The sequence below is a fragment of the Haplochromis burtoni genome, unplaced genomic scaffold, assembly GCF_018398535.1.
Source record: "Haplochromis burtoni strain Fernald_Lab_line unplaced genomic scaffold, NCSU_Asbu1 Contig_143, whole genome shotgun sequence".
Taxonomy (NCBI): Eukaryota; Metazoa; Chordata; class Actinopteri; order Cichliformes; family Cichlidae; genus Haplochromis; species Haplochromis burtoni.
This window is the reverse complement of record NW_024582504.1, coordinates 610,229-635,951: the sequence shown is the minus strand read 5'-3', so window position 1 is coordinate 635,951 and position 25,723 is coordinate 610,229. Positions and strand designations below refer to the sequence as shown.

Sequence of the window (25,723 nt, the reverse complement as noted above, 5' to 3'; positions counted from 1 at the left end):
GGGATCAAAGTGTTTATTTCACATTTTATGTAGCCAAAGGAAAAAAAAATAATGAAAAAACAATATAATGAAAAAGGGACAGGGGTAAATGGGAAAACGGTTCTCCAGTGGGCAGTGTGTGTTCTTGCCAAGTGGGGCCATCAATTGATGGTACATTCCTTTTTTTCCTCTAGACTAAATAATTTCACACAGAACTGGGAAAGGGACCATCATATTTCACCAGGCTGTACTACATCATCCACTCGAGCAGCTGCACACTCCAGCTCCAGCCGGCTAACTAATCAGAAGCGAGACAGTGACCCTGGAATTGGTGTGGGACAGCAAATATTAGACTCAAAATAAGCAAATCATCAGTAATGGTGTAAGAAAGCCACAATCTTTTGATGTCATCGTGTCTCTATTGATCTGCCTCAATGGCCCTCAGTCTACTTCAGAGCCACCTAAAAGAATGGATGAGACTGGTGTCTTTTGGCTTTCTACTATTTCAGTGTGTCCTGCTGCCACTGAGGTGAAAGTTTCCCATCATTATATTGTTGTTGACAAAAACTCTCTTCCTTTTCTCATTGATTATAATGATCACCCCAGTCCCACTACAGCTAGACCTTCATTTAGAGTTTGAATCCATGTGATATAAGGATTTTACTTTTTTTTGGCCATAGCCTTTACGCTTATTCATCTGTATTCAGTCCACAAAATTTGGCACTGCTCTTCCACACAACGTGCTCCTACCTTAACTTTTAGCGAAGAATAAAATCAGCAGATCATTGCTGCATTCATAACAGAATCAAAACCCACACTGTTTTTCTGCTGCCGGTACCTCACGCCAGCAGTTTTTTCTTATGTTGAGGAAATCAAGCTCTGTCATTGGCAGCTTATAAATAGCCTTCTCCCCACTTTGAAAACATTCTTATGTAAATATTTCTCTATAGAGCATCTTAGCAAAACCATATGCCATTCCACAAAACTGTGTATCCTTTAGTGGTAGAGCTGAGGCGATGAGAATTGGGAGTAGAGAAATGGAAAGAGAGAATTAAGGAGGAGAGTGGTGGAGGGAGGTTTTAGGAGTGAGCAGTTAAACCACCTGGTCTCCTCCACTTATGCAGCACATCGAGATGCTTTGTGAAAGCAGGACATGCCTTCATATAATGTCTGCAACTCAGCATGTGTCGGGCTAGATATTCAGTTCCTTTCATGCCTAGCATAGTGAGAAAATCAATAGCACGAATGTGTTTTGCAAACATGCAGGTTTTCTCTACCAACCCTGTCACCTACAGTGTGTGACCTGTGTGTGTGTGTGTGTGTGCTGGGGGGGTGGCTGGGAGGTGGAGGTGGAAGGAAGGTGTTTGGGGTGGGGGTTGGTAGGCGCACACATCATCTCTGCTGTGCTGTTTTGTGATTTTAACTCCCCCTACAACAGGCAAAGGACCCGAGACACTGTTCGCGGGGCAGAAGCTGAACGATAACGAGTGGCACATGGTGAAGGTGGTGCGGAGAGGCAAGAACCTACAGCTGTCTGTGGATAACGTCACAGTGGAAGGTTAGTTGTGATTAGGACACTGAGGATTCATTTGGTGTGAGATGCTGTAAATGAGCGTGGTGCTGCATTCTCAAATCCACGTGTTCTGCTGATAATGTATGTACAACAGGCTCAGAGCAGCTGTTTTGCTAGTTGTCATTAAAACATCTGATTTGAGACATAAAGGTGACAAATTAGAGTTAAAATGAATGAGACATTTTTATTGTTGAACTCATATTTAGAGATAATGGCAATTCAGCTGGCAAGCGTTTATTTGCAAATAATGCTAAATTTAAGATGTTTGTACCCAATTCCCAATCTCCATGACAACCTTCCAAGCATCCCACAGTGACTTACCCTATATCTAATTTTTAAAGCCTTTAAATGCCAGGTACCTTAGCTGCAAAGCCTGGCAAAGCCATAAAAATGTATAAAAAGCAAAAGGATACATACATATTTGAGGCTGAATACAGCCACAGCTTTTTTGGGGATTGCTATTTTACTTACCACGAGTGAGCAAGCCAATGAACAAAGTTCAAAGAAATTGGTTCTGCCTGCATCCAAGAGAAGGATAAAAGGTCAAATACAAGGTGGCATCAGAGGCACACATAACATTGTGGCCTCAGGCGAAAGGATGGGAGGGCAAAGGCTGAGTGAAAAGGTGAGTTTGAGTGTGTGTGGTAGATGCAGAGGGGAAAAAAACGAGTGGGCATGTCGAGACCATTAGTGAAAATCAACCCTGTGAAGACTGACATTATTCACAAACTAGTGCCTGGGAAAGAAAAAAGGAAATGATGCCAAGAGATGCCTTGCAGGCTCTTCCGGGTTTTAGTAGGGAAAGGATTTTAATCTGCAGTTTACCAAGACGATTACTCCTTATCTGTCCTGAAACACAACTGTATTGTTTAGCGTAGATCAGCAATATAACTGATTACTATACTGTAAAGATAATAATAATAATTATAAAATAAATTAAGAAAGGCTAATAATAATGAAATGTAGTACCATCTGCTAATGTTTTTTTTCTTTGTTATCTTTGTTATCCACAATCTTTAGGCCAGATGACTGGTGCCCACACACATCTTGAGTTCCACAACATTGAGACGGGCATCATGACTGAGCGCCGCTTCATATCCGTGGTCCCCTCAAACTTCATTGGCCATCTGCAGGGCCTGACCTTCAATAGTGTGCCATATCTAGACCAGTGTAAAAACGGGGACATCTCATACTGCGAGCTGAATGCCCGCTTTGGCATGCGCCACATCATTGCGGATCCGGTGACATTTCGAACAAAAGGCAGCTACTTAGCATTAGCGACGTTACAAGCGTATGCCTCCATGCACCTGTTCTTTCAGTTTAAAACCACCACACCTGATGGCCTGATGCTCTTCAACTCCGGAGATGGGAGCGACTTTATAGTTGTGGAACTGGTAAAGGGGTGAGTTTTACTTGGGTTTTTCTTAATTGTCTGAATCATTTTATGTTTTTTCATTATTGTATGCTATGCCTAAAAAAGATGATGTTGCTTTTCCCCTGCGCTCTGCAGATTTCTGTCCACCAGCCCTTGTTTTTACATAGAGCACATAAGCACATATATTTTCCCCACAGATCAGTGAGTCATTTAATGCTGCTATGAATCAGAGTGGGCTCGGTGTAACTTAGTTTAGAGTATGTTTGTGAGTAATCATAATCAGTCATCTTAAAAGCTCAGCTGAAAGCTTCGCATGCTGTAGCTTGTTAGTGGTTGGTCAACAGGAAGTAGAGATATCTGGTTTTTCTCAGGTTGTTTTTTTTTTCTACAAAGACTTGACAAAGCCATCACAACCCCAAAATAAAGTGGTTGGACTTGTGAATCTTATCAACCTAAAAGCTGCTTATAATTAGGGTCTCCAAAAGAGGCTTTTGGTAGTGTTTGTCTCTTCCCTTGTGCTCTGAATTCGGCATCATTATAACACAAAAGCCTGAGCTGCTTCTACCCTGAAAAGACAAGAGGCTACATAAAGGAATTGGACTCAAGGTAGAAAAAAAATCACATACCTTGAATGAAACAAGCACAATAGCTTTAACCAACAACACAAAAGACAGCCATATTTGTGTGAAGGAGGGAACTGTGCCACCTCATCTGCCTGTGGCCAAGCACAGAGTTTTAGACAAAGTAGGTATCTATATTTACATGTTTAACCAGCCAGAAAAAACTCCAAAACAAATCACAGTTTCCAGGTACAGTTACATAAACGGTTGGTATTTTCCCCCCGAAAAATGTTCTTACAGCATCTTGGAGAAAATTTAGGAAAAAAGGTCATCCAAGGAAGATTTGATATAAAATTCAATTTTCCTGGAATAAAAAGTGCCTGAAACAAATGAGTTTGTTTAACTCGTGCATCGCTGTTGAGTTACAAGAGTTAGGAACACAGTCCTAATCCTGACGTCTTTCTTCAAAGGTACATCCATTACGTCTTTGATCTCGGCAATGGCCCGTCGCTGATGAAGGGCAACTCAGACAAACCACTCAACGACAACCAGTGGCACAATGTGGTGGTGTCCCGGGATGCCAACAATGTACACACACTCAAGATTGACTCACGCACCGTTACTCAGCACTCCAATGGAGCGCGCAACCTGGACCTCAAAGGTAACAGCAGCACTGTAAAATCTTCCAGAAAACATTGGCACTTGCAGGAAATAACTATCCCAGTGTCATCCTTGGCCTGTCCCTTTAGTGTTGTTGGAGGATGCCCATAAACACACGCCAGCTCAAATCCATCTAAATTATAACCACTCTGAGCATCCCAGTGGCTTTTCAGATAGGACTTCTGCATATTCATTGGTTTTCTTGAGGATTCCTTTGTTTTTGTGGGCATGTAGCACAGTTCTGGTTTGATATTCTTGTTAAATATCCATTTTCTTTCACACATATTGCACAAAAATGGCTCCAAAATCCACTTTGGTTGTGTTACCAGGTGCGTTTGTTTTCTGTTTCTTTGTATATGTGAAAAATAAATATGCTGGCCAAACAAGAGTGGACAGTGGTTGCAATAAAAAGGCTGTTTGCTTTAAAAGGTGATCCTCCATGTTCAGCAGGAGGAGGGCAATAACACCAACATCTGTCACCAATCACTATCTGACCTAAATCCAACATCACACAACAAAAAGAATCATACCAGAAACAATAACTGCTCATCGCTTCTTGTTTAGACTGAAGATTTTTAAAAAACAAAAACACATAGTGAATCACGTTTACCCACAAAATAATGAGCTTATGTGATGGAGGCACCTTTTACTACTTTGACTTTTTAAATGTTGCGTCTCTGTGAATCCGCTCTAAATAAAAGCCTTCAAAGGAAGGCGCTCGGCAGTTCCACAAAATGTTTTACAGCATGTGAATAATATCTTTGGTCTGCTTTAAGAATGTCAGCAATCAAAAAGTAACACGCACTTCTTGGATGTAGGGTATTAACAATGGACAGCAGAGGATAGACTGCCATGTGACCACAGCTAGACTCTTTCAAGTGCCACCATGAACGCACATTAAGTTTGGCACTGGAGGAAACACTTTGATTTTGCCAGTGTTGTGTCCCAGAGCTTGGAGTGCTCTTGAGGTTACAGGGAATTTTTGTGTAAGACACATCAGAAGTCAGGGTGACTCACTGGGCACACTGATGTCTGTGAGGAGTCAAAAGATCAAAAAGCTTTTTTGGGGGGGAATGATTTATTCACAGACCTTACCCTTTTTTCCAGTTTTGTCCATTGCAGTATGCACAGTCCACCAAAACAGAATAATCCTAAGGCAGTCTGTAGAGGAAGACGTATAGAGGAATGGGAAATCCATACCTTCCCTGGTTTACAAAGTAGTGAAATATGCAAGTGCAAGACAGCTAGCAAGTTGATCTTAAAATTTGCCACCTAAAGTGTAAGGATGAATGGTTTTTACATGTTTTATGTTGAACTATATTTTGTGGTCATTTCATAATGTTGTCAATAGTGAGTTCAGGAACCACTAGAAATAATTGTTTGCTTTGAGTGTAGCTTTTAACGCTGTATAATTCATTCTCCATTGCATGCACTGCATGTATACAGTATGTCTACTGTGCAGTGCGAGGCGAGCAGGTTGGATATATTACGAGTGAGATACAGAATGAGACAATCCCATTTATATTCCTATAGTTTACAAATTATTTACATTGCATGTGTTTGCATGTCTCCTCTCTGTGCATGAGAATTTGCTCACAGAGTGATCATTGTAAATATAGCTGCAACCAAAGCACAGCTGTTGTCTTGAATTTGTGTTTATGGCCATTTTGTCAAAAGATGTGGCAATTTTCTAAAATTAGTGTTTTTAACAGTGCAGAACTGGCTGCTGCTCCACAAAGTAGGCTTAATTAGCTGCATTTAAGTCGCTATTGCACACACGCTCTGTTCTGTGTTAAAAACAGAAAAACACAGAGTTTATTTGAGAATTTGTTTAATGAATATTCAGTATGTATGAGTGAAGACATGTAACACCATGACACCCACCGATACTTGTCAGAATGCAAGCGTGTGATGACAGCATGGTTATATTAATCTACACGTGACTACACGTGGCTGTCAGATGAACTCTTCTGCAAGCAATACAACTACTGATTATGCACTGAAGTGATACCAAACTGTACTTGATTCTAATAATATGCTTCCAACTGAACATACAAAGACAGCTGCCCAGCACAGAAGTATACAGCAACAATGGCACAATTTGCATATTCAAAATTACAGACACCAAATTGATTTTCTTTTACTTAAATGAAGCAGAAGGCATCTTTTCATTGTCCAATCAACACATTCTCAACATGGCTGGGGAATAACCCTCCATCTGTGTCGTTAATGTGCATGCTGCTGTGTTCAAAATCTATGTATTTTCAGGGTTCCTTTTCTTTATTTGAACAATTCTTGTCTGCAGGGGGTAGATATCGAAGCAGCTTGGTGCTAGTGGGAAGAATAATGGCTGTAAATATCACTTTAGAGGACTTTTGAGGGGGTTAGGGGATGTCTCTATCCTCAATTCACTTGTCTAATTGGGCATTCAAACACAGTAGAACCACAGAGAATATCTGTGACAATCCTCCTGACAAAATATTGCGCTCAAACACTGTAAACACGAGAACAAACCACCAGGGCTAAATGTGTATAGTTTCATAGGTGATGAAAGGCTCTCGAGAATTATATATATAAATATATATATTTAAATTTGATAAACAGAATATGTTTTTCCCCTTTTTTTATATACTCGTGTATCTTTTCAGTGGTTACACACAAAGCTGTGTTTAAAAAAACCAAAAAACCAGACGAAATAGCAACAATAAGACGTTCCTCTCAATCTCTTTGCTTTGCTTTAACACCATTTCAGTCTGCATTTCAAAGGGGAAAAAAAAAATCCAATTCTCCAAGCTTTATCTGTGTAATTGCACAGAGAAAATGGGGAAAATGGGTTTTGTGCTCTCTGTCTTCCTTTCCTTTGTTTTTGGACAGGCAAAAAATCTTCAAGGCATTCCTCTTTGTCAGCTAAAGTATGATGATGGAACAACACACACAGTCTCCCAAGGATAGCACTGAGCGGTTTTGTAGAGTAAAAGCGGGTCTTAGAGCAAGACCCGTTGTGATGCATGTTCAACATACATCACAAAGGGAATACGGCTGCGTCAGTTTTGTCAACATACTGCAAGTTGTTACCATATTCTTCTACTGCAATAGCTTGTTTTATTCTAGGACATTTTAAAACTATTATTATCGTATGATGGCATATGATGGAAAGACCCAATAATAAGGTCAAAGAGAGCACAAATCATGATGAGCTCAATATGATATCACGATGAGGGCTTATTTATGGAACGTGAAATTACACATTTATTACTCGTTTAGAATATATAATAGATAGGAAATTACAGTAAAAACAATGCAATGATTATTAATGGTTACAGATTGGTTAATAATTGGTTTGCAAACAATTATGTGGATGGTTTGAGCCCCAAACCTACTTGGTTAGACTTAGTAAGATCAAAGTTTGGGGTAAAATAATAACTATTATCATCACACATGAGGGTCATTATAAGTATTACCACTAGTTTCGTCCTATATAATCAAAAGACACAACGAAATTAATTGAAACAGTTTGTAGAATCTTTGGCTTCGTCTTGGTGTAAATTGTTATTGATTACTAACATGCCTGCAGAGTCTCTGCTTTGATCCAATAATTAATTATTAATTATTGTTACAAATTTAATTACCCCAGAATAAATAAGAATGTAAAAAAGGATTTTCTTGATTAAACACTTGCTTTATTCTCTGCAGGAATTTCATTTGATGCCTCATGCTGTGAGCGCTCCATTTGCCTCTTTCCATATTTTCCATTTTTTAACCCTAAATCTGATGGGGTGTTGGTCTATCCCCACGTTTCCTGTTTGAAATGTTTCATCGCTTAACTAATGCTGTTTTTGAGTCTTCAATAATGACATATTTTAAATGTCACAAGGTCTAACTGATATCATGTTACATTACTAATTACCTCGTTCATTTTCAGGCTTCACTATAATTATATTAACGAGACTATCACCAAGACGACAGCCTCCCCCTGGAAAGATAACAAGAACAATTAGCAGATTCTTTGGTTGTGACAGGAAGCTACAGGGTATACATGATATGTTTTCATTTCGCTTGCACCAACAACACCATTTGGGGTGGACAAAGGCTAAGAGACCCAATTTGTTTATGCTAATTATGGCAGTTATCACAATTAATTTAACAATGATATGTTGATCGTTAATTCATTAGTGCTATATAAGGACACTTACCGGTAATTAGTTTTTCACTAAAGCCAATGAGAATATGTGTCCTTTGCCACATCCTGTACACTAAATATACAGCAGTCATACTGTTGGATGGAGATCCATTCTAATGGATGCACGGACATGTACTTTACTAAACACATGGTAGTTATTACATATTAAAATCTCAGTTATGCATTTTGAATTTTGGGAGAAAATTATTTAAGTTGGGAAGCTGAGCTGCCTTAAACCTCAGCACTAACGACAGATTTCATCAAAATAAAACAATAAATTCTTAAATGTAGGTCATTTGACTGGCGCTACTCAATTTGAGCACTCGAAGTGCTTTCTTAATCTCTCTATCATACACCCAGTCACACACAGATTTGCACACACAGCATTGTGTTCAACTCTGGGATCAGTAGGAGCTGCTGGGGATTGATCCACTGACCCACTCCACCACCTGAGCCACAGCTGCCCCAATACGAAGCAGATGACTGCTAGTTTAACTTCAGGCTGACTGTTATTACAGTGATGCTTTTTACCTCTTTTAAATCTGAAATTGAAGTGAACAGTGCCGGGCCTGTGGAAAAGGAGGTAAACATAAACATTGATTGCCCTGAGGGAATAATTTGTTTTACTATGCAAGAAACACGAGAATGTCAAAGATATTAATTGCCTTTATTAAATACAGTGATGGGGAAATGAGGGACATTAACAACAGTAGAATAAATCTATTCAGGATGAGGAGATGAATCTAGGAGGAGCGTATTTAGACAGTATGTGTCCCTTTCTTTTGAAGATGCTAGCTAATGAGGCATATTTTTGTGGAATTGTAAAGCAATGACATTCCATTTCCCAACAAAAGCAGAACAAATTGAAGCACAATATGGAGAAGAGGGGAGAAAGACAAACAGGTACACACATTTTAATGAGCTCCACAGTAAAATAGAGATTAGCCATTTGATTGACCCAAAGCTTTGCAATAATGTCAGCATCTGACCACTACCTAAAGTCTCTAACGAATACAGCCACAGCACCAAAATCCTTTTACATTTTACATAGACCAGAAGATTAATTCTTCGTGGATTTCAGTTTCTTTTTCTGTTACCATTTTTTTAGAGGCACATGCAAATGGTCAGTGGAAGTAAATACAGGATTCAGGCAGAATTCAAAATCGTTGGTGTCGTTAATCAAAAGTTTCATGTTGCTGAGATGCCCTTTCATTTTTCTATATTCTATGTCAGCTACTTCCAAGTTAGGAAAACCTAGATCGCTACCTTCCTCTCTCCTGGAAAACTTTAGCACTCTCCTGTGGCAGTGGCTAGAGTTAAAAGGCAGAATCTACTTCCCAAAACTGATAGATACTCGAAAGGTTTTCAGTTTGTCAGGAAACAGAACCATGTCATCTGAAGTGATCCCATAAAATATGGAAAGGCCGCAACTGTTCATCCATGTTCAAATGCATAGCAGCGATAGGAACCATTCTGGGTTTTCAGAAAAACTGTGCTTTTCTTAGTATATCTGCTCTCTGCCAAGATACATGAAGAAAAAAAAGCAAACTAGTATATGTAAGTGGTTCAGTCATTCTTATATTATGGATTTAGGGGAATATTGTCACACTTCATAGAAATTTTTGCTTGCTTGTCCTCCCCACAGGCGAGATATATCTTTTGCCTCCCTTCTCTGTAAGAGGATCACGATGAACAGCAGTACAGCAGCCCTGGAGCTGCTAGGAATTCATTGTCTCACTCAAGGACACAGTGGCTTCGAGTGTATTCGGTAAACAGTGTGATCGTCCCCACATTCTGAGATAAAATGAACATAACTTTAACTACCTCTGACCTTGACTCAGCCATAGTATGTGTTTTATAAACACTTGACTCTGTATATTTTCCACTGCCCAACATCGGGCCTTGAAGGGTGTACTGTAAGGGCAACAATGTCTTGCATCAGGCGCTGGTCATGAGCAGAACATCATCGCTGCTACCGTGGGTGCCCAGCCCCGTCCTCCTGAGAACACTGTCACCACTGGTTTCACATTTCCGCTTATTCAAAGGAATCTTTTGTCAGGATGGACCTAAAACATCAAAATCTAGTCATCCTTTGATGATGTACATACACTATTACATCCCGAGGGGTTTCCTGTCCTCCCATTATATTGTATGTCATTACCATAATGCTAGGGCCCGTTCTATTATGTGAAAGGAATACATTTCTCTTCTCCATCTCTTTTGCATCTTTTTGTCGCCCTCTTTCTGAGTGTCATGTCCACGTGAATAGCCTTTAAAGCCTGCTTCTTTGTGCCAACAGTTACAAAAGAACTGTTAAATAAAGATCTCGTACAGTGCAACAAAAAAAAATGTCCAACAGTTTAAATTGAAATTACATTTGTCTGTATTTCAGGCTGTACTTGCATTTATGTAACACCTTTCCAGCACTCAAAGTGCTTTATACGTCTTAAATGTAAATACTGCCAGTCTTCTTCTTCACCTCTATACACAATTTCAACTATTCAAATATGCTGACAGCCAACCAAATCAATCTGAAATGTCAAGGCCAAGCCACCCTGACTGATTGCACAAACCAGTGTGGAGGTGTCATTGACTACAACTTCTCTAATGGCCACTCTACAAAGAACTATTTTTGCTTTCACTAGGTTAGATCCTTTGCTTTTCTGGGAGCATACTAATAACTCATTGATATCTGAATTAAGAATGGCTCATGTCAAATACAGATAACTCATATCTCCTGTACCGATACCAATTAGGGCTGTTCGATGTAACGATATATATCGGATGACGATATAAAAACGTCTATCATTTCATTTTACGCTATCGTTTGTTTCGTGGTGTCGCAAAATAAACTGTTTACGGCAATATTTTTTTCACCTTTTTGATGGTCACTGTAGTTTTTATTAATTTCTTAAAGTTCTCTCTTTCTCTTATATTTAATATAACCACACTACCGACGGACAAGCGTCTGTTTTTATGCATTGTCGTTAGCAACAACGACGGTAATAAAGCTCAAGATCCTGTTGAGACTTTTCAAAATAAACTGAATCACGTGAAAGAGCAGATTACTTACGGATGAGAAGCAAAAAAGAGCCGCCAGGTGCTAAAAAATAAACCTTAGACTCAAACGTTAGAACAGGCTTTTCCCCGCAGCACGCCGTGTAATAAATACTCACAAAGAAAACGGCGGCCGTTACAATTTATGTCTAAAAATGTATCGTTTCATGCATCTGTTAAAACACTCGACTCCAGGTACGCGACGCGCAGCTGGAAACACTTCTCGCAAGTCGAGCTGCCCGAGATTCACATAATTTACAGAAAATGTTACATTTTTGTGATTTATATCGTTATCGGACGATGGAATTCTTATATCGGGATATGAGATTTTGGTCATATCGCACAGCCCTAATACCAATCCAATATTTTTTCCTCTTAAACAAGTAAGGTATTGATAAAGCTGTTAATAAAACAGTGTCAGTTTTCCAGACATTATCTGTGTTAGTCACTGCACACGCCTCTTTATTGTTTAAAGTGAAGCATTTACACAGGAGTTTAGAGTAATGAATCATATTGGATGTTTTGAATTACAAATTCTCGTCCAGTGATTGTGGGCGGTATGAGCCTGATTACAGCACTGACTATCAAATAAAAAATTCGTTATGGAGTTGTATACAAGTCAGTTTGTTGACACCAATCAGCCAGATCTGTTGCGTCAGGAAAAGGACAACAGCTTTTTCACTTGTCTCTATTTGTTCATTCTCGAGGTCCCAGTGGTCCTTTGGGAATTTTAACTGTAACTGTTCTGAGCATAAACAGTGAACTTGGTGTGGATGTCTGATTTTTCTCTAGAATCTGATTTACTTTGGAAGAGAAACGTGAGAAATACCTGTGTACCAGATGAATTACAAAACGTGCGCTGTATTCAATTTCCTCTTTAACACTGCTTCACTTTGCACCTGGCGTTGGATCATGAACGACAGAGAGGGAGAAGGCAATGTAATGAAGATCTGCCAAAGCAGCGCTTGGAAGCATTTGCATAATAATAACGAACAAATCATATGCCACAAAACCGGATTAGCACCTGAAATCAAACAGTATAACTGTCTCGAGCTGTTTCTTCACCCGGTTGAATTCCTGCGAAGCTTTAGGAAGGTGAGGACAGTGTTGGCAATCTGGGCGGGATGATTTCAGAGGCATCGCACCGTTTATTTGTCATAATCTACATCAGCAGCAGCTTAATTGATGATGCTGAGATCACTGTCCTTATCTTCCTCATTAACGTTTACAATCAACACCTAGAATAGTTTTAACTACAGTTTAATCAGTCGGTGATGAATCACAATGATCTCAGCCATAGTTCCAAAACGGACATAAGCACTGATTGTAATTACAGTTTTTAGCTTATGGCCATCATCCAATAAAGAAAAGTTATTTTTTACAAGGTGCTGAGACATCAGATGCCATGCGAACCCAGTATCCTCTATACAGGTTCTCCGCATACTCCTGTAAAGTCTCACTTGCCATCCAGACTCCTTTTGTTTTCTTTTGATTCATTTCCCTCCCATGTCCTTCTCTACCCCCTCTATTTTCCGCTCAGTGTCAGGGCTCTCTCAGTAAATGACGGCCTAGGGAGCATGAGTGCTGCAATAGAGCAGTGTGTTTTAACTTTTTTTCTTGCTCTGACCTGTCTTCCAATACAATTTACTGTGGCATTACTCTGAGCTTTGGCCATTTTTTTTTCTTCCACCCCACCTTCTTCTCTCTCCATTTCTGGCTTCTCTCTCAAAAGCTGGCTTCCTCACTGAAGGTGGAGCTGAGATAAAGTGAGCATTTCTTCTGAGAGTGTGTCTGTTTCTGCACCCTAATGCTCTTTTTTAGGCTTTTTATTCTATGCTGTCTTACAACCTTTATGCAGACAAATGCAAAAAATGCAATGTATATTAAAGAAACAGTTTCACGATAGTTAATCGGCGTGGAAAAACACATTTAAGTGAGCTCATCAAGAAAAACACTTGAATTCTTATCCATTCAAGTAGAAGGGCAGAAAGGAGATGGCACTTTGTTTTTCCACTGATGTATTTATAACATCTCTCCTGGCAGATGAGCCAGTGAAAAGAAATCTTGTTTTCCATAACTCCCAGGTGAAATGTTGAAGGACTGATGGGAGAGGAGACACAGTAAAGAGAACCATTTCAAAAACTAAGTAAGCAATTAGTGCAGAAAGCAGAAAGTTCAGTTAATGCGGGGAAAGGTGATGGGTGACAGTTATGCAAGAACTGTAGCAAAATAATTTATTTATCTAACACCAGAAAGATTATAACTGGACTCAATTTCCTACTGTTTCAGTTATAGAACCTTTCAAATTGTCTTTCCACACGATTTTCAATTTAGACCAACAAAAAAGGTCTCTAATTCAACCACACTCAGTGTTGGTTAGTTAGCAGATAATGGAACTGCTTTTGTTCCAAATCGTCATAACTCCCTAGAGCCTCATTGGCTGGGTGATGCTCACCTGCAGGTGTCTGGCTAGTAATAATGCCCCTTATGAATGCAAAATTGTCAAGGGTGCATGTGTTGTTTTCCAAACTAACAGGACCCCTTCTCCATCATGTCAGAAATACTGGGGAAGAGAGGCTGAAAGACTCCAGAATGTGCCGCTGTTACGCCATGTTTGACATTTTTGTTCAGTTACGTTTGTATTTTTTCACGATGATTAAGAATGTCTTTATTAATTAACAATTATATTACAGCCAGGATATGAATACAAGTGAAAAATGATATTTCTTTAGATATTTCTTTAGATATTTCTTTTTGTATACAGCTGTATAGATTCTGCTTACATATCATTCTGCAGGGTGTCATTAATGACATACTGGTCCTGTATAACACTCTGGATTTTGATGATTCGTTACAATTAATCAGCAGATTATCAAAAACACATTCCACGTATTGTAACTGCCATCGTGAAGCATTAACATCCCTATGAAAAGAGCAACTTCCCTGGTGCTAATGTAGCATTACCAGCCAACCACAGCTCCACCTTTCTGGACCATATGATGCCATTTATCAGTAATTGAAACTATTTGCAGTGCTATGTGTATCAGTTTCCAAGCTAAACGTTTCTCTCTGTTCTTAACAAGCCTTTATCAAAGCAAATTTATTCGTGCTCGCCCAGATCTTTTAACAGTTCAGCGACTTCTTACTGGTTCTCGGGACTCTGCACTGTTCCATGTTTTATTTAATTCTCCTTCATCCACATATTGCATGACAACTGAGTCTTGCTTACAAAAACAAAACAAAAAAATCCCTTTGGCTGTGATTGATACCTTTTTTGAAGTCAGAGGAAATAAAAGAAGCAAAAAAAATTTGAATAAAAGTCATTCAATTTTCATTTTACATAAGCTGTATAATGTGGATCACAGTTTATGTAAATAGAGATATATCTGGACAATGGAAAATAACAGAAAAGAAAGAACTGTGATAGAGAAGCCAACCTTTGGTCCTATTGATCTTGTTAACACAGAATTATACATGTTTAAAATGTGTGAAATCTGTTCAGCAGAGAAAGATTGATGTGATATTGCAGACTTGTTTCATCAAAAGTAAGCTGCTAGGACACTGTGGGAGCAGCTACTGGGAAAGATATGAGCAAACTGTCTGATTCGCAGGTATCTCAAACCCTTCTGTGTTTGTAACATCTGTGCTATATTAACCAGAAATTGATCAGGCACTCATTTATGGGCAAAACCAAAAGTCTTACCTAAAAGACATCATCAGTTCAAAAGTGCATGCTGTCCGTGCTCAGCTTCTGCTAGTTTTGATTGATGTAATGAAAACCAGACACTCGCATAACCAGTAAAAACAACTGACCTGTGCTGGCATTTGCACCGCATATCAGCTGGAACTAAGTAAAGCAAAGAGACAGGGATTGTAAAAAGGAGATAAAGACAGACAAGGCAAGAATATTGTGAGTGTAAAACAGTGAGGATGGGAAATAAGAGGGCAGAGAAATGAAGACAAATACGGGCAAAATGGAGAGTGAAGAAGGGTGACCGAGCAAAGTCGAAAAAGCTGAAGTGCAATAGAGCCAAGGCAAAGCGAAAGGACATTGAATATGGAGTGACATTTCATAGAGAGAGAATGGAAGCATGAAAGTGTGTAATAATGCCTGTCTGTGTCACTATACAATCTTTCAGAAAGTGTCACAGGCAAGCACGGGCACAAATTCTGCTCAAGCCCCTTCAAGGACTCGCGTGACAACAGAGTGAGTTTGCGTCAATGTAAAGTTGCGGTTACGTGTGTTATTTCCCTTTTTGTTGTAGAAATAATGAGTTTGCCATTGTTTTCTTCTCTTTTTCTAATCTAGATATACAGCCAGTGGGGAAATTATGGGTTGGTTATAGCTTGTATAATCTTAATACCACAGGCTATGCCATAAATGATTATAGTGTATCGAGGGCTTTATTAAAAGAGTGCGCACCAGTTCCAACACAGCACAGCACTTATGGATGTTAACACCACAAGCAATGCTATTCTATTCTTCACTGTGGTGCTAATATCAACTGAAAGGTTTGGCCATGGGACACACAACGCCTCTTGTCACCTATAAAAGAACATTTCAGTTTTCTTCTCTAGTTGACTCATAAGGCTGCGTGATATTTTATGTTGCTGTTTTGTTGATGTCACAGCTAATCTACTGTGAATCAGACCTGAAATGTTTAGCACAATTACTACGTTTTTGGTATTTGCAGAAGCCGTCTCTCTTATTAGAGTATTTAATTCAGTCATACTTTGTTTTTGTTGATGTAGATTAACAAACAATAATGAGCAAATTGCTAATCAAGAACATTTCTTCCCCTTCTTGAGTTCTGTTGCTCGTATTACCTGCAGTCAAAGAAATGTAATGACTCATTTGATTATGCAATAAGTATCACTAGCGTGGCTGTGGTTTAAAGTAGTTCCTATCAAGGATCAAAAATCAACGTGAATATTCATCATTGCTTTGCTGGTGATGTTAGCTAAATATTATTAGACTGCATTTCACCTTACTGGTCTTTTCAGTTGACTCTGTCTGTGGTCCTTTTTTTTAGACGGGGATTAGTTTTAAAAATGAATTCCACCTGTTGCTGCTGTAACATTTAGCAGGAGCAAGAGCAAGAATGCACCTGCTGTCACAATTGTATCATATAATTACAGCTTTACTTGCCTTGAATCTTTTCTTTTTTTTTACCCCCTCAGGCAGTATTCAAAACATCTCAAAAGCACACATCCAAAACAGAGACATAACATACAACATAATTATACGTCTTATAATTTAGCATCAGCAATTAACGCACAAGCTGCGTCAACATTTATTCTCTACACCAGTCATCTTGTTGAGGCATCCTTACAGATTTTTTGAGCGTCTGTAATTAGCAATCACAGATTCCCTGCATCTTCCTGCTGGATGCCATTGTCCCAGCCAAGCCTGGAGTGCAATCCCCTCCCTCATCAAACCTCTGCAGTAACGTGCTCTGCCATTGCTAACACTCTGTATAAATGCATGTTTTTGCATGTGTTTCTCTTCAGTGATTATTTAATCTTAGCAACTTGTAGCCAGCATAATATTGAAGCAAAAAGAAGCAACAGCCAGAGTGAAGACTTGAGAAATGCGTGAGCATGAAAGTTAATGGTCAGCTTTGTGTACAGCAAGGAATCAGCAAGAAGGAGCCAGAGTGTTGTTTAGAGACCGGATCGGCATTGTGCATTCGTTGCCTGTTGTCATTATCAGACTTTATATTATATACAGACAGACACACACAAAAAATATGTTTTGCAAGTTATGGGCAAAGACTGCAATACCATCACTGCACTTGGGAGCCAATTACAGGCAGGGATGAGATACAGTTCCTGTCTTGAGCTGACGAGCCATACTGACCGCATAAAATGAACAGCTTAACATTGTTATTGGATTTAAACAACATTTTTTTCAGAAAATGAATTAAAATCTTAAACAACTATTCTATGCATATGTATGTATCTTTGCAAGAGCTTTGTGGCGTGCAGATAAGTATAAAATAATAAAAGGGATTAAATTGGAGCTTTGGGACTTGTAGACAAAGCACTAAATGCGGCTGTGTCTTTCAAACATTTTTTTTTTTATCCTGCAAACTTTGGCCATTTTTCAGACCAAAGTACACAGTGGATATACACAGACACAGCCGAAACTGTCCGGACTCATACATCTCACTGAAACAAAATTCTTCCAAAAAAAGTTGGAAACAAAAAGCTCCTTTGTCTTGCGTGCCTGCATGCTGCTGGTCTGTCATACAATAAAACGAGCTGTGAGCTGAATACTTTCTTATTCTGGGAGATCTAAAATTGCTTGGACAAAATTATTGCTACCCCGGTGATAAGAGGATTGTTGTGATATTTATTGTGATATTTAAACCAGACTCTCGCTTTCAATTAGAATCTTATCGTCAATCATTCGGCATATTTAAATGAGAAGGGAACCCACTGTGTTGCTTAGTGTCATTTTGTGCACCACCTTGAATGTGGACAACAGAGAGAACTTAAGGAAATTCTGTGTCTGTGATGAAATTGTTTTCCATTTCTCTTCTTGCCTGGGTGATATTGCTTCGGATCCAACTTCTCAATTTATGCAAAGCATTTTTCAATGTCATGTACTACCCTCTTTGTCAGCCTTCTTGCTAACCTTCAGATTTGAAGCCGAGAAAGCCCCGGTTTTTCTTAGAAAAACAATTTAACTTCTGACAGTTTCACTTAGATCTGATGCCACGTTTCCCCCTGTCACTGTGCTGTTATACGATTTTCTGCCTGAAACTTTCAGCACAGCCATATTTATAACAGCTAAGCAAATCTTTGAGTACTCTTTGAGCTTGCTTGTGCTTTACTGGAATCAATACAGCTCAAGAAAATCCAACCCTTTGAGCAAGTAAAGGAGGTAATATGGCCAGTGGCAAATATTTGCTTAAATGTGAATCCTGCAATGGAAATGCTGAAATATTTTACGTAATTAAGATTTTTCTTTATTTACAAATCTTCTGCTACTTTGCAGGCTTACAGTAAATTGATGGTATTCCAATATGGGCTAAATAATAATAGATTTCAACATTGCACTTCTAAGAATATAAAATTGAGAGTTATCAAAAAAGGGTCAAGTGTTGAAGACCTTCCATTGTTCCCAAAGTGATCCATCCAAGTCTCACAAAGTCTTTTATATGAGGTTTCACACCATGAAAAAGAAATGAAACCATTATTACAGAGATCTATATTTTACTTTAAAACCCTTTAAAATCTTTTTTGTCTAGTGTAAACGTTATGCAGTGTGCTCTTGCACATGGTGCTGTCAGACGCTCTCTAGAGCTCTGTATCCAAGCATCCCAATTCCTCCCATCAGCCCCTGAGAGGTCATTATGGTAACCGTAGAGATGTGGAGGTGGTGTTCTCCGGTGAGGTCTGGGAGGCTGTAATTGGTCCCGTCTTGTGGATGTCTTTGAGCTCTTCAGCAGAACAGCCATGCATTACTGCTGGGACAGCAGAGCCCAGACCACGACACAGTCTCTGGCTGGGAGGAAAATGGTTACTCATCGTTCTAAACTTTTGTTCTTAAACAGTCCTAAAACTGTAACAACACTGCGCACGTCATATTCAAATATTAAAGTAGGTAGTCACAACATGATAGACATCATCTGTCGAGAAATCATTTTATCCAATTCAATTCAGTTTTATTTGTGTAGCGCCAAATCACAACAGTTGCCTTAAGGCACTTTATATTGTGAGGTAAAAACCCCACGGTAATAGGGAGAAAACCCCAAAAATCAGATCACCCCCTGTGAGCAAGAACTTGGAACATAAAAACTCCCTTTTAATAGGAAGGAACCTTCGGCAGAACCAGGCTCAGGAAGCAGCAGCCATCTGCCACGACCGGTTTGGGCAGACACGAAAAAAGACCAGAGATTAATAATAACTAAACAGAGTTTTGCTAAGCTCTGAACCTGACTATCAGTAGCACTGTGTGCTAAATCACAGCTAACAGCAAATTATAGATGTGATTGAAAGTAAAGTCGGTGCCTTACTTATGTCTTATGTTTTAAAAGTTATTTTTCAAATAAGTGTGAAAACAAATGAGCCTAAATTAGGAGCATCTGTCAAATGTAAAAATGGTAAAATTGTGCTCATTATAACTGCGCGAAATTGAAGCATTCTACTGTATAAACAGAAAATTAATAGATACGAAAGTTGTGATGTAAGTAGGTGATCTCTTCAGATGTCAGGAACCGTCACAGTAAAACAATGTTAGATGAAAGAAACAGAAAACCAAAAAAAATGAAGGTAGATGAGCTTTAATATTTGCTGTGGAATAAAACGTCCATGGCCCAGATGAACAGGGAGGCAAAACTTTAGCCAAAGAAATCTGTAATTCAAATGAAAAGATATTCAACTCCAATCGGAGCACAGCGAGACCCCAGTTCGCTGAGTGGGCGTGTGCATCTGCGCTGCATACTTATTCTTCAGCTGTACTCTTTACTCCACTGAAAGAAAACAAAACTTGCATGACTAATTTTTACAGTACATCTGGCACAGCCCTCCTTCCTGTCTCGTCTGCTCTAGTTATGCAGTTGGTTAGTACAATCTCTAACATGCTGTTGACTTCTGCGGAAATGCGTTGTTTGCTCTTTTGAGATTAATACCATACTGATAATTTCATATTTGCTAAATGGTTCTTACAGCCATGATTTCAGGACATCGTTCAGTTGGACAGCTAATGCGTTCCTTGTATTGATTATAATGCCCGGGAGCCCTGGCTGGAAAATATGAAGTGTCAAGTACTCATTAATTCTAGACACGACTTGGCAAACATCATTGACTCATTCCATTACACAAAGTCCACATATAATTGACCTTGTGGCTCATTGCTTCTCAGTTGAAAGTTCTGGTTTTCAGCTGTGAAAAAATAATTATTGTAGTTTGTCCAAGTAGGAAGGTTTTCAGATGGCCTTATCTTTGTAGCAGGATCTTGCCCCTGTGTGAAAGGTTTTGCCGGATGCTCGTTTTATGCCTTCTTAAAGATAAAGCGTAAAGTAGGAGTTTTGATGATATGAAAAGCCTGAAGCATTTCAAACCGTGTTTATTCATATGCATTTACATCAAAGGCCTTTTTGTGTTTATCATAATTTCGCTTGGCATTTTCTGCAAAACTTTCCAGAACAGAGAGCTGAAATAGAAAAAGAGAGAGGGAAAATAATTGGAAGAAAGAAAAAGTGATGGTTATTTCCTTTTATGTAGTAATATAAAGAGACCTTCATTTGTAGCTTTATCATTTTGCTAAGGATTCGCAAATTCTGTCTGCTTAAAGAGCTTTATATGTTTATCTTTCACTCCATGAGAGTGCAGTACACGGACATGTTGGTGGAATACGTCTGTCAGGTTTCACATGACATTGCCAATCCTTGTGGCTTGCTACTGTACAGTTTACACATGTCAACCATAAGCTGTTTCTTTGAATCGAACATGTTCTTCAGATATGTTCTTGCCGCCTCAGTGACAAGCCTTTTGTCAGAGTGTCTCTCAGGAGAAAACCTCCCAACATTGATGGTACAAATCTTCACAGTGCACAAGCATAGTTTGGCATTCATATGGAACCCCATGTACCTACAGATGGCTTAATGATTTGCTCAAAATACCAGCAGCCACGGTCACAGTACTTGGTGTTGTTATTATGCTAACATGATGTTCAAGTTCTTTTCCATAACTGTGCTTTTCATTCAAAAACTATATTAGAGTATCTGACATTTTATACCGGCACACGTATACGCAGATATTGCTATGCATCCATTTCTGAGTTGATTACAGTCACTGAGTGATACTCCAAATATGGATGTAATTATTTGGTATGTATTTCCATCATCGCTCTATTTCTAGACCACTGAAATATTTGGCAACCTATTTTTATACTGCGACCGTGTTGTATAAAAGCCTCCTATTGACACCCGTTGCTGTTAGAAATCAAAATGTAGTTTTTTTGTTTGTTTGTTTTTAACTAAAATGAACCAGTAAATTTAAAGGATTTCTACTAATGTTAACCATTGGCTATTTCTCATTGGTCTTATTATGGGTGTGTTTTGCAGGGGAGCTGTACATCGGTGGCGTGACAAAGAGCATGTACAGCAATCTGCCCAAACTGATTGCATCTCGGGACGGGTACCAGGGCTGTCTGGCCTCTGTGGACCTGAATGGGAGACTCCCTGACCTGATCGCAGATGCCCTCCACAGGGTGGGCCAGGTGGAACGAGGCTGCGATGGTAAGTAGAAGCAGCAGCTCTCATATACTGAGCTTAATATGCAATTAAACTGTTTAAAGATAAGAAATCACTCAATCAATCATTAAATCATTATCTTACCTGTGAGTCACTAGGGGGAAATCAAATGGCAATGATTACCATCTAGTGTAGAATACACTTGTCTTGATATTAATAAGAGTCATTTCATTCAGTGAATGCCAGCTGTTCAACAGTTTCTCACTTTACATATTGACTGCAATTATGAGGAAACGATTCGGAAGTTGAGTTTGTTGTTTTGGGACATGAGTAAAAATCGTATTTCTAATAGTAACTCTGCCTTCTTAAAGTTTCATTGTGACCTGCTTTAACATAAGCCTGCTTCTTTAGCTAAGCGACCATTTAAGACACTGAAGTATAGTAACCGAGTCCATTTTCCATATACTTTATTCCCTAATATCGCCAATGGCCACGCCTAATTCTCTGAGCTCGGGACAGTTCTTACAGTCTGTCCTCTGTATATCCTCTCTATTGCACTATAAAACCTGCATGAGGGAAGCACCTCTCCCCTCTAATGTTATTGTCAGTGTGGCAAATCTCAGCAGTGCTCCACCCTTGCTGGCTTTTGCTTCATCAATCTTGCATTTGTCATGTTTTTACCTCTGCTGCGCAGGGCTGGCCACCATGTCTCAGGCTGCATGGCTATGGTGTGGGGTAGTTAATCCTGAGTATAACAGTAGATTTTGGCTATAGCATTTCCCCTTCCACACACCCCACCCTTAACTCCCCTCCACCACGTCTCAATGGCATACAGAACGTTGGAGAGCACAGACTTGATTTCCCTGAGGACCGCATTGGCCGACTAGATGCAGTAGTGATCCAGCTTCCCCCCCCCCCCTCTTGCTCCCTAACGCTGCTACTTCTGCCAGCCAGCCTTATTACCTGCCTACAGTTATACACCACAATTACTTCGCTCCAAACAGAGTTTAAAACTGCATTAAGCTATCATATTGAATCCCGCAGGCACCAGAAATGGATGCTAATATTAGTTAATGATTTGATGTGCCAGGGATTTGAGCAGTAGTAATTGACCAGTTTTGGAACGGTGGACTCTTTTGACAAATATTAGTATATCTAGTCCTGGGGCTGTTGCAAAACCATGTTTTCCCTTGTTGATATTGCAGGAATAGATCAAAAACTATTCTGACTGGTGATCTAATTTAACTATAATCACTTTCAGAATATTTTCCCCCAACCATATACCAGAGAAGAAGCGCTGTTTACATGATTGATCTGTTGGTAGGTTCGATCTTTAAAATGCTGGGTTTCAAAAGAAAAAGCAAGACCGCTGAAGGTGACTTTTTTAGATGTATTATTTTCCTGGATGTGGATCACTGCCAGGGTCCGCACCAACCTGGTTCTTAGGTCATTGTTAGCTTGTGGACTGGGGATACAGAGTGGTCAGAGGTGGCTGCTGGTCTAGTCTCTCCAGAGATAAGGCCAGACAAAGGCTAGAACATTGAGCTTTCTCTTGTAACTGCATACTGACTCAGCGGATCACAACAACAAAAAACAAGATGAGGGGAGGAAGTGAAGGAGACTGAAGTCAAGGTACAAAAGCACTGTTGCTTATTCATTGTAGCTCAAGACAGGAGAAATAAGCAAAAAATAGGCAGTCTATGTCCAAGATAAATACAAAATGCTTTCAATTTACATTTTCTAATCATGCAAAATAAATAAGTAAATAATTTTAAAAAAAAAAGCATGTAAGCTACATAATAATTTTTGCAAGGATTGGTGAAATATTTGCTTAAGAAACTCAATTAAGCACACTATTAGTACGTAGGCAGATGTTCAAGTTGTAACCAAGCTGCTAATCGAGCACCCGGTTGTCAACAGCAAGGTAATGGAGATATGTGCTCAGTTGCTTTTTACCTTTTCTTGAACATTTGGAGCAAACATAACAGATGAGAGTTTTAGGCTCCAACAAGTTTAAGGCACCTGATAGCAAGTTCTCATGAGCTCTCAGGAAGAAATGCAAAGATAACGTGAGTAATATAAAGGAAGAATGAGCAAATCATTTAATGGCTTTTGCTTATGACAATATATTCTATTAGCTCCTTAAGGGAACACAGTTTTAATCAGTAAATAAGGACATAGTTAACACAGAAAGTGGACAATTTAAAACAATTCAATTTAATTCACTTTGAGTCATATATGGGACTTTATATTTAAGGTGAAGATCTTACAATAATACAGAGAAAAACACCCAATCAGATGACCTCCTATGAGCAAGCATTTAGCGACAGTGGGAAGGAAAAACTCCCCTTTGATAGGAGGAAACCAGGCAGAACCAGGTTTAGGGAGGGGCAGCCATCTGCTGTGATTGGTTGGTGAGGGGAGAAAGACATGCTGTGGAGGATTATTAAAAACTAATGATTAAATGCAAACTGGCATATAAACAACACAAAATAAAACCTTTCATTTTTATAAGTTTGGAGCACGCGGGTGGGGGTGTCTTAATTGGACCACTTGTAAATGGCACAGTGAGATGTCTGTTTATCTTTGTGGAAACAAATTAGTCTGGCACTGAACCATGGTTCTTTAAAAATGTCTGTGTTTAATTGAGATTTTAATGAGAAACCCCACCAACACAACAGCCACCACACACATTTATTTTTAGAAACATTGTTTTCCTAACATGTGATCTGTATCCTAATCTTATAACAGTGGTTCATTGTTATTTTCTTTTGCCTTCTAGCATTATCATTTTACCATTACCATCTTTATTTTGAGCACAAGTAGTCAAAATCTAGTTTTCTTGGAAAGTCATGTCTTCTTCCATTTCAGTCAGTCAGCAAAGGCAAAACACTTGTTGAATCTTGCCAGCTGATGTGACAGTGCACTGTTGGGTCAATAGTGTGTGTAATCCACAGTGGAAAAGTCACGAATTGCTAAATGGAGCTTTAAAAATTGTCCTTTGCTCTCATTATCCAGAGTGCATGATCGTTTGCTTCTGCCTTTTGGTCTTAGAAATATTTAATTTTGAATGAGATTGAACAAAAAATGTGATGTTTTGGTTTTGTCTTCAGGACCCAGTACCACCTGTACGGAGGAGTCCTGCTACCATCAGGGGGTGTGTCTCCAGCAATGGGAGGGCTTCACCTGCGATTGCAGCATGACGTCCTATGGAGGCTCATTTTGCAACGACCGTAAGTCAAAGTTTTTGTTTTAATTGTTTAAAAATGGTTAGAAGGTGTGTGAGTGCAGTGAGTCAGGCGGTGGAAACATATTCAGTGGTGGTTAGCTGTTGTTTAGTGGTTTAAAGTTAAAGCTCCACAGGCAACGTTGTAAGTCTGCTTTCAGAGTGTCAATGAAAGAGGTCTGTATTGTATTAATAAAGTGATTGGTGAGCATTCTCCAATTGATGATTTAATTTTTTGCATGAATCTTCAAGCCGTCATTTAGTAGATGGATGTTCTTGTGCTGCATTTCTACATACATGAACACATCCTCACAGATCCGGTGTCTCATTTTGGAACTAAAAAATGTTTTTGTAAATTAGCTGCAGGGCTTGTTAACATTTAACTGCTAACAATTAAAATATCTAAACATTAGCTAATAATAATGACTTTAATTGGATAATTATAATTATTAGCTAATGTTAGGATATTTTAATTGTGAACAGTCAAATGTTAACAAGCTCTACAGCTTGCATAAACATTGTTTAACAAGGTAAAGTCATTATCGCACTTCAGTAGGGCCACACAGATTGGACTCATTCATTACTCTTCAGATGGTGATGGTACTGTCTTGTTATTCAGAGTAAAATCCTGTAGAACTCTAACTTCACCATGAAATTTACCATGAGTGCTAACACATGCTGTGAGGAGAAACAGTGATCTAAGTCCCATGTACCTGCCACATAGCCCCCTGCTGGGTGGCTGGAAGCTGGGGAGTGAAAGAAAAAAGGTAGAGAACAGCGAGACACAGGTTAGTCACTTATGTGGTTTTTAGGTCAATGCTTTTCATTCTTTTTTCCTCTCGTACATTTGTAATATTATAATCTGGTTGTGGCTAAGGCATTCACTGAGGGTGAAGTAGCTGTGCACC

The 25,723-nt window shown here is 39.1% G+C and overlaps 1 protein-coding gene across 6 annotated transcripts in view; it reads left to right on the top strand.

Moving 5' to 3' along the window:
• nrxn2b (neurexin 2b) overlaps positions 1-25,723 on the top strand; it is a 687,884-nt gene that overhangs the window by 365,884 nt on the left and 296,277 nt on the right. For all 6 annotated transcript variants that reach the window (XM_014336560.2, XM_014336561.2, XM_014336563.2 and 3 more), the window contains 5 exons: positions 1,418-1,537; positions 2,573-2,954; positions 3,958-4,148; positions 21,461-21,634; positions 24,703-24,822. In XM_014336560.2, the coding sequence (XP_014192046.1) occupies positions 1,418-1,537; positions 2,573-2,954; positions 3,958-4,148; positions 21,461-21,634; positions 24,703-24,822 (987 nt within the window). The remainder of the gene's footprint in view (positions 1-1,417; positions 1,538-2,572; positions 2,955-3,957; positions 4,149-21,460; positions 21,635-24,702; positions 24,823-25,723) is intronic.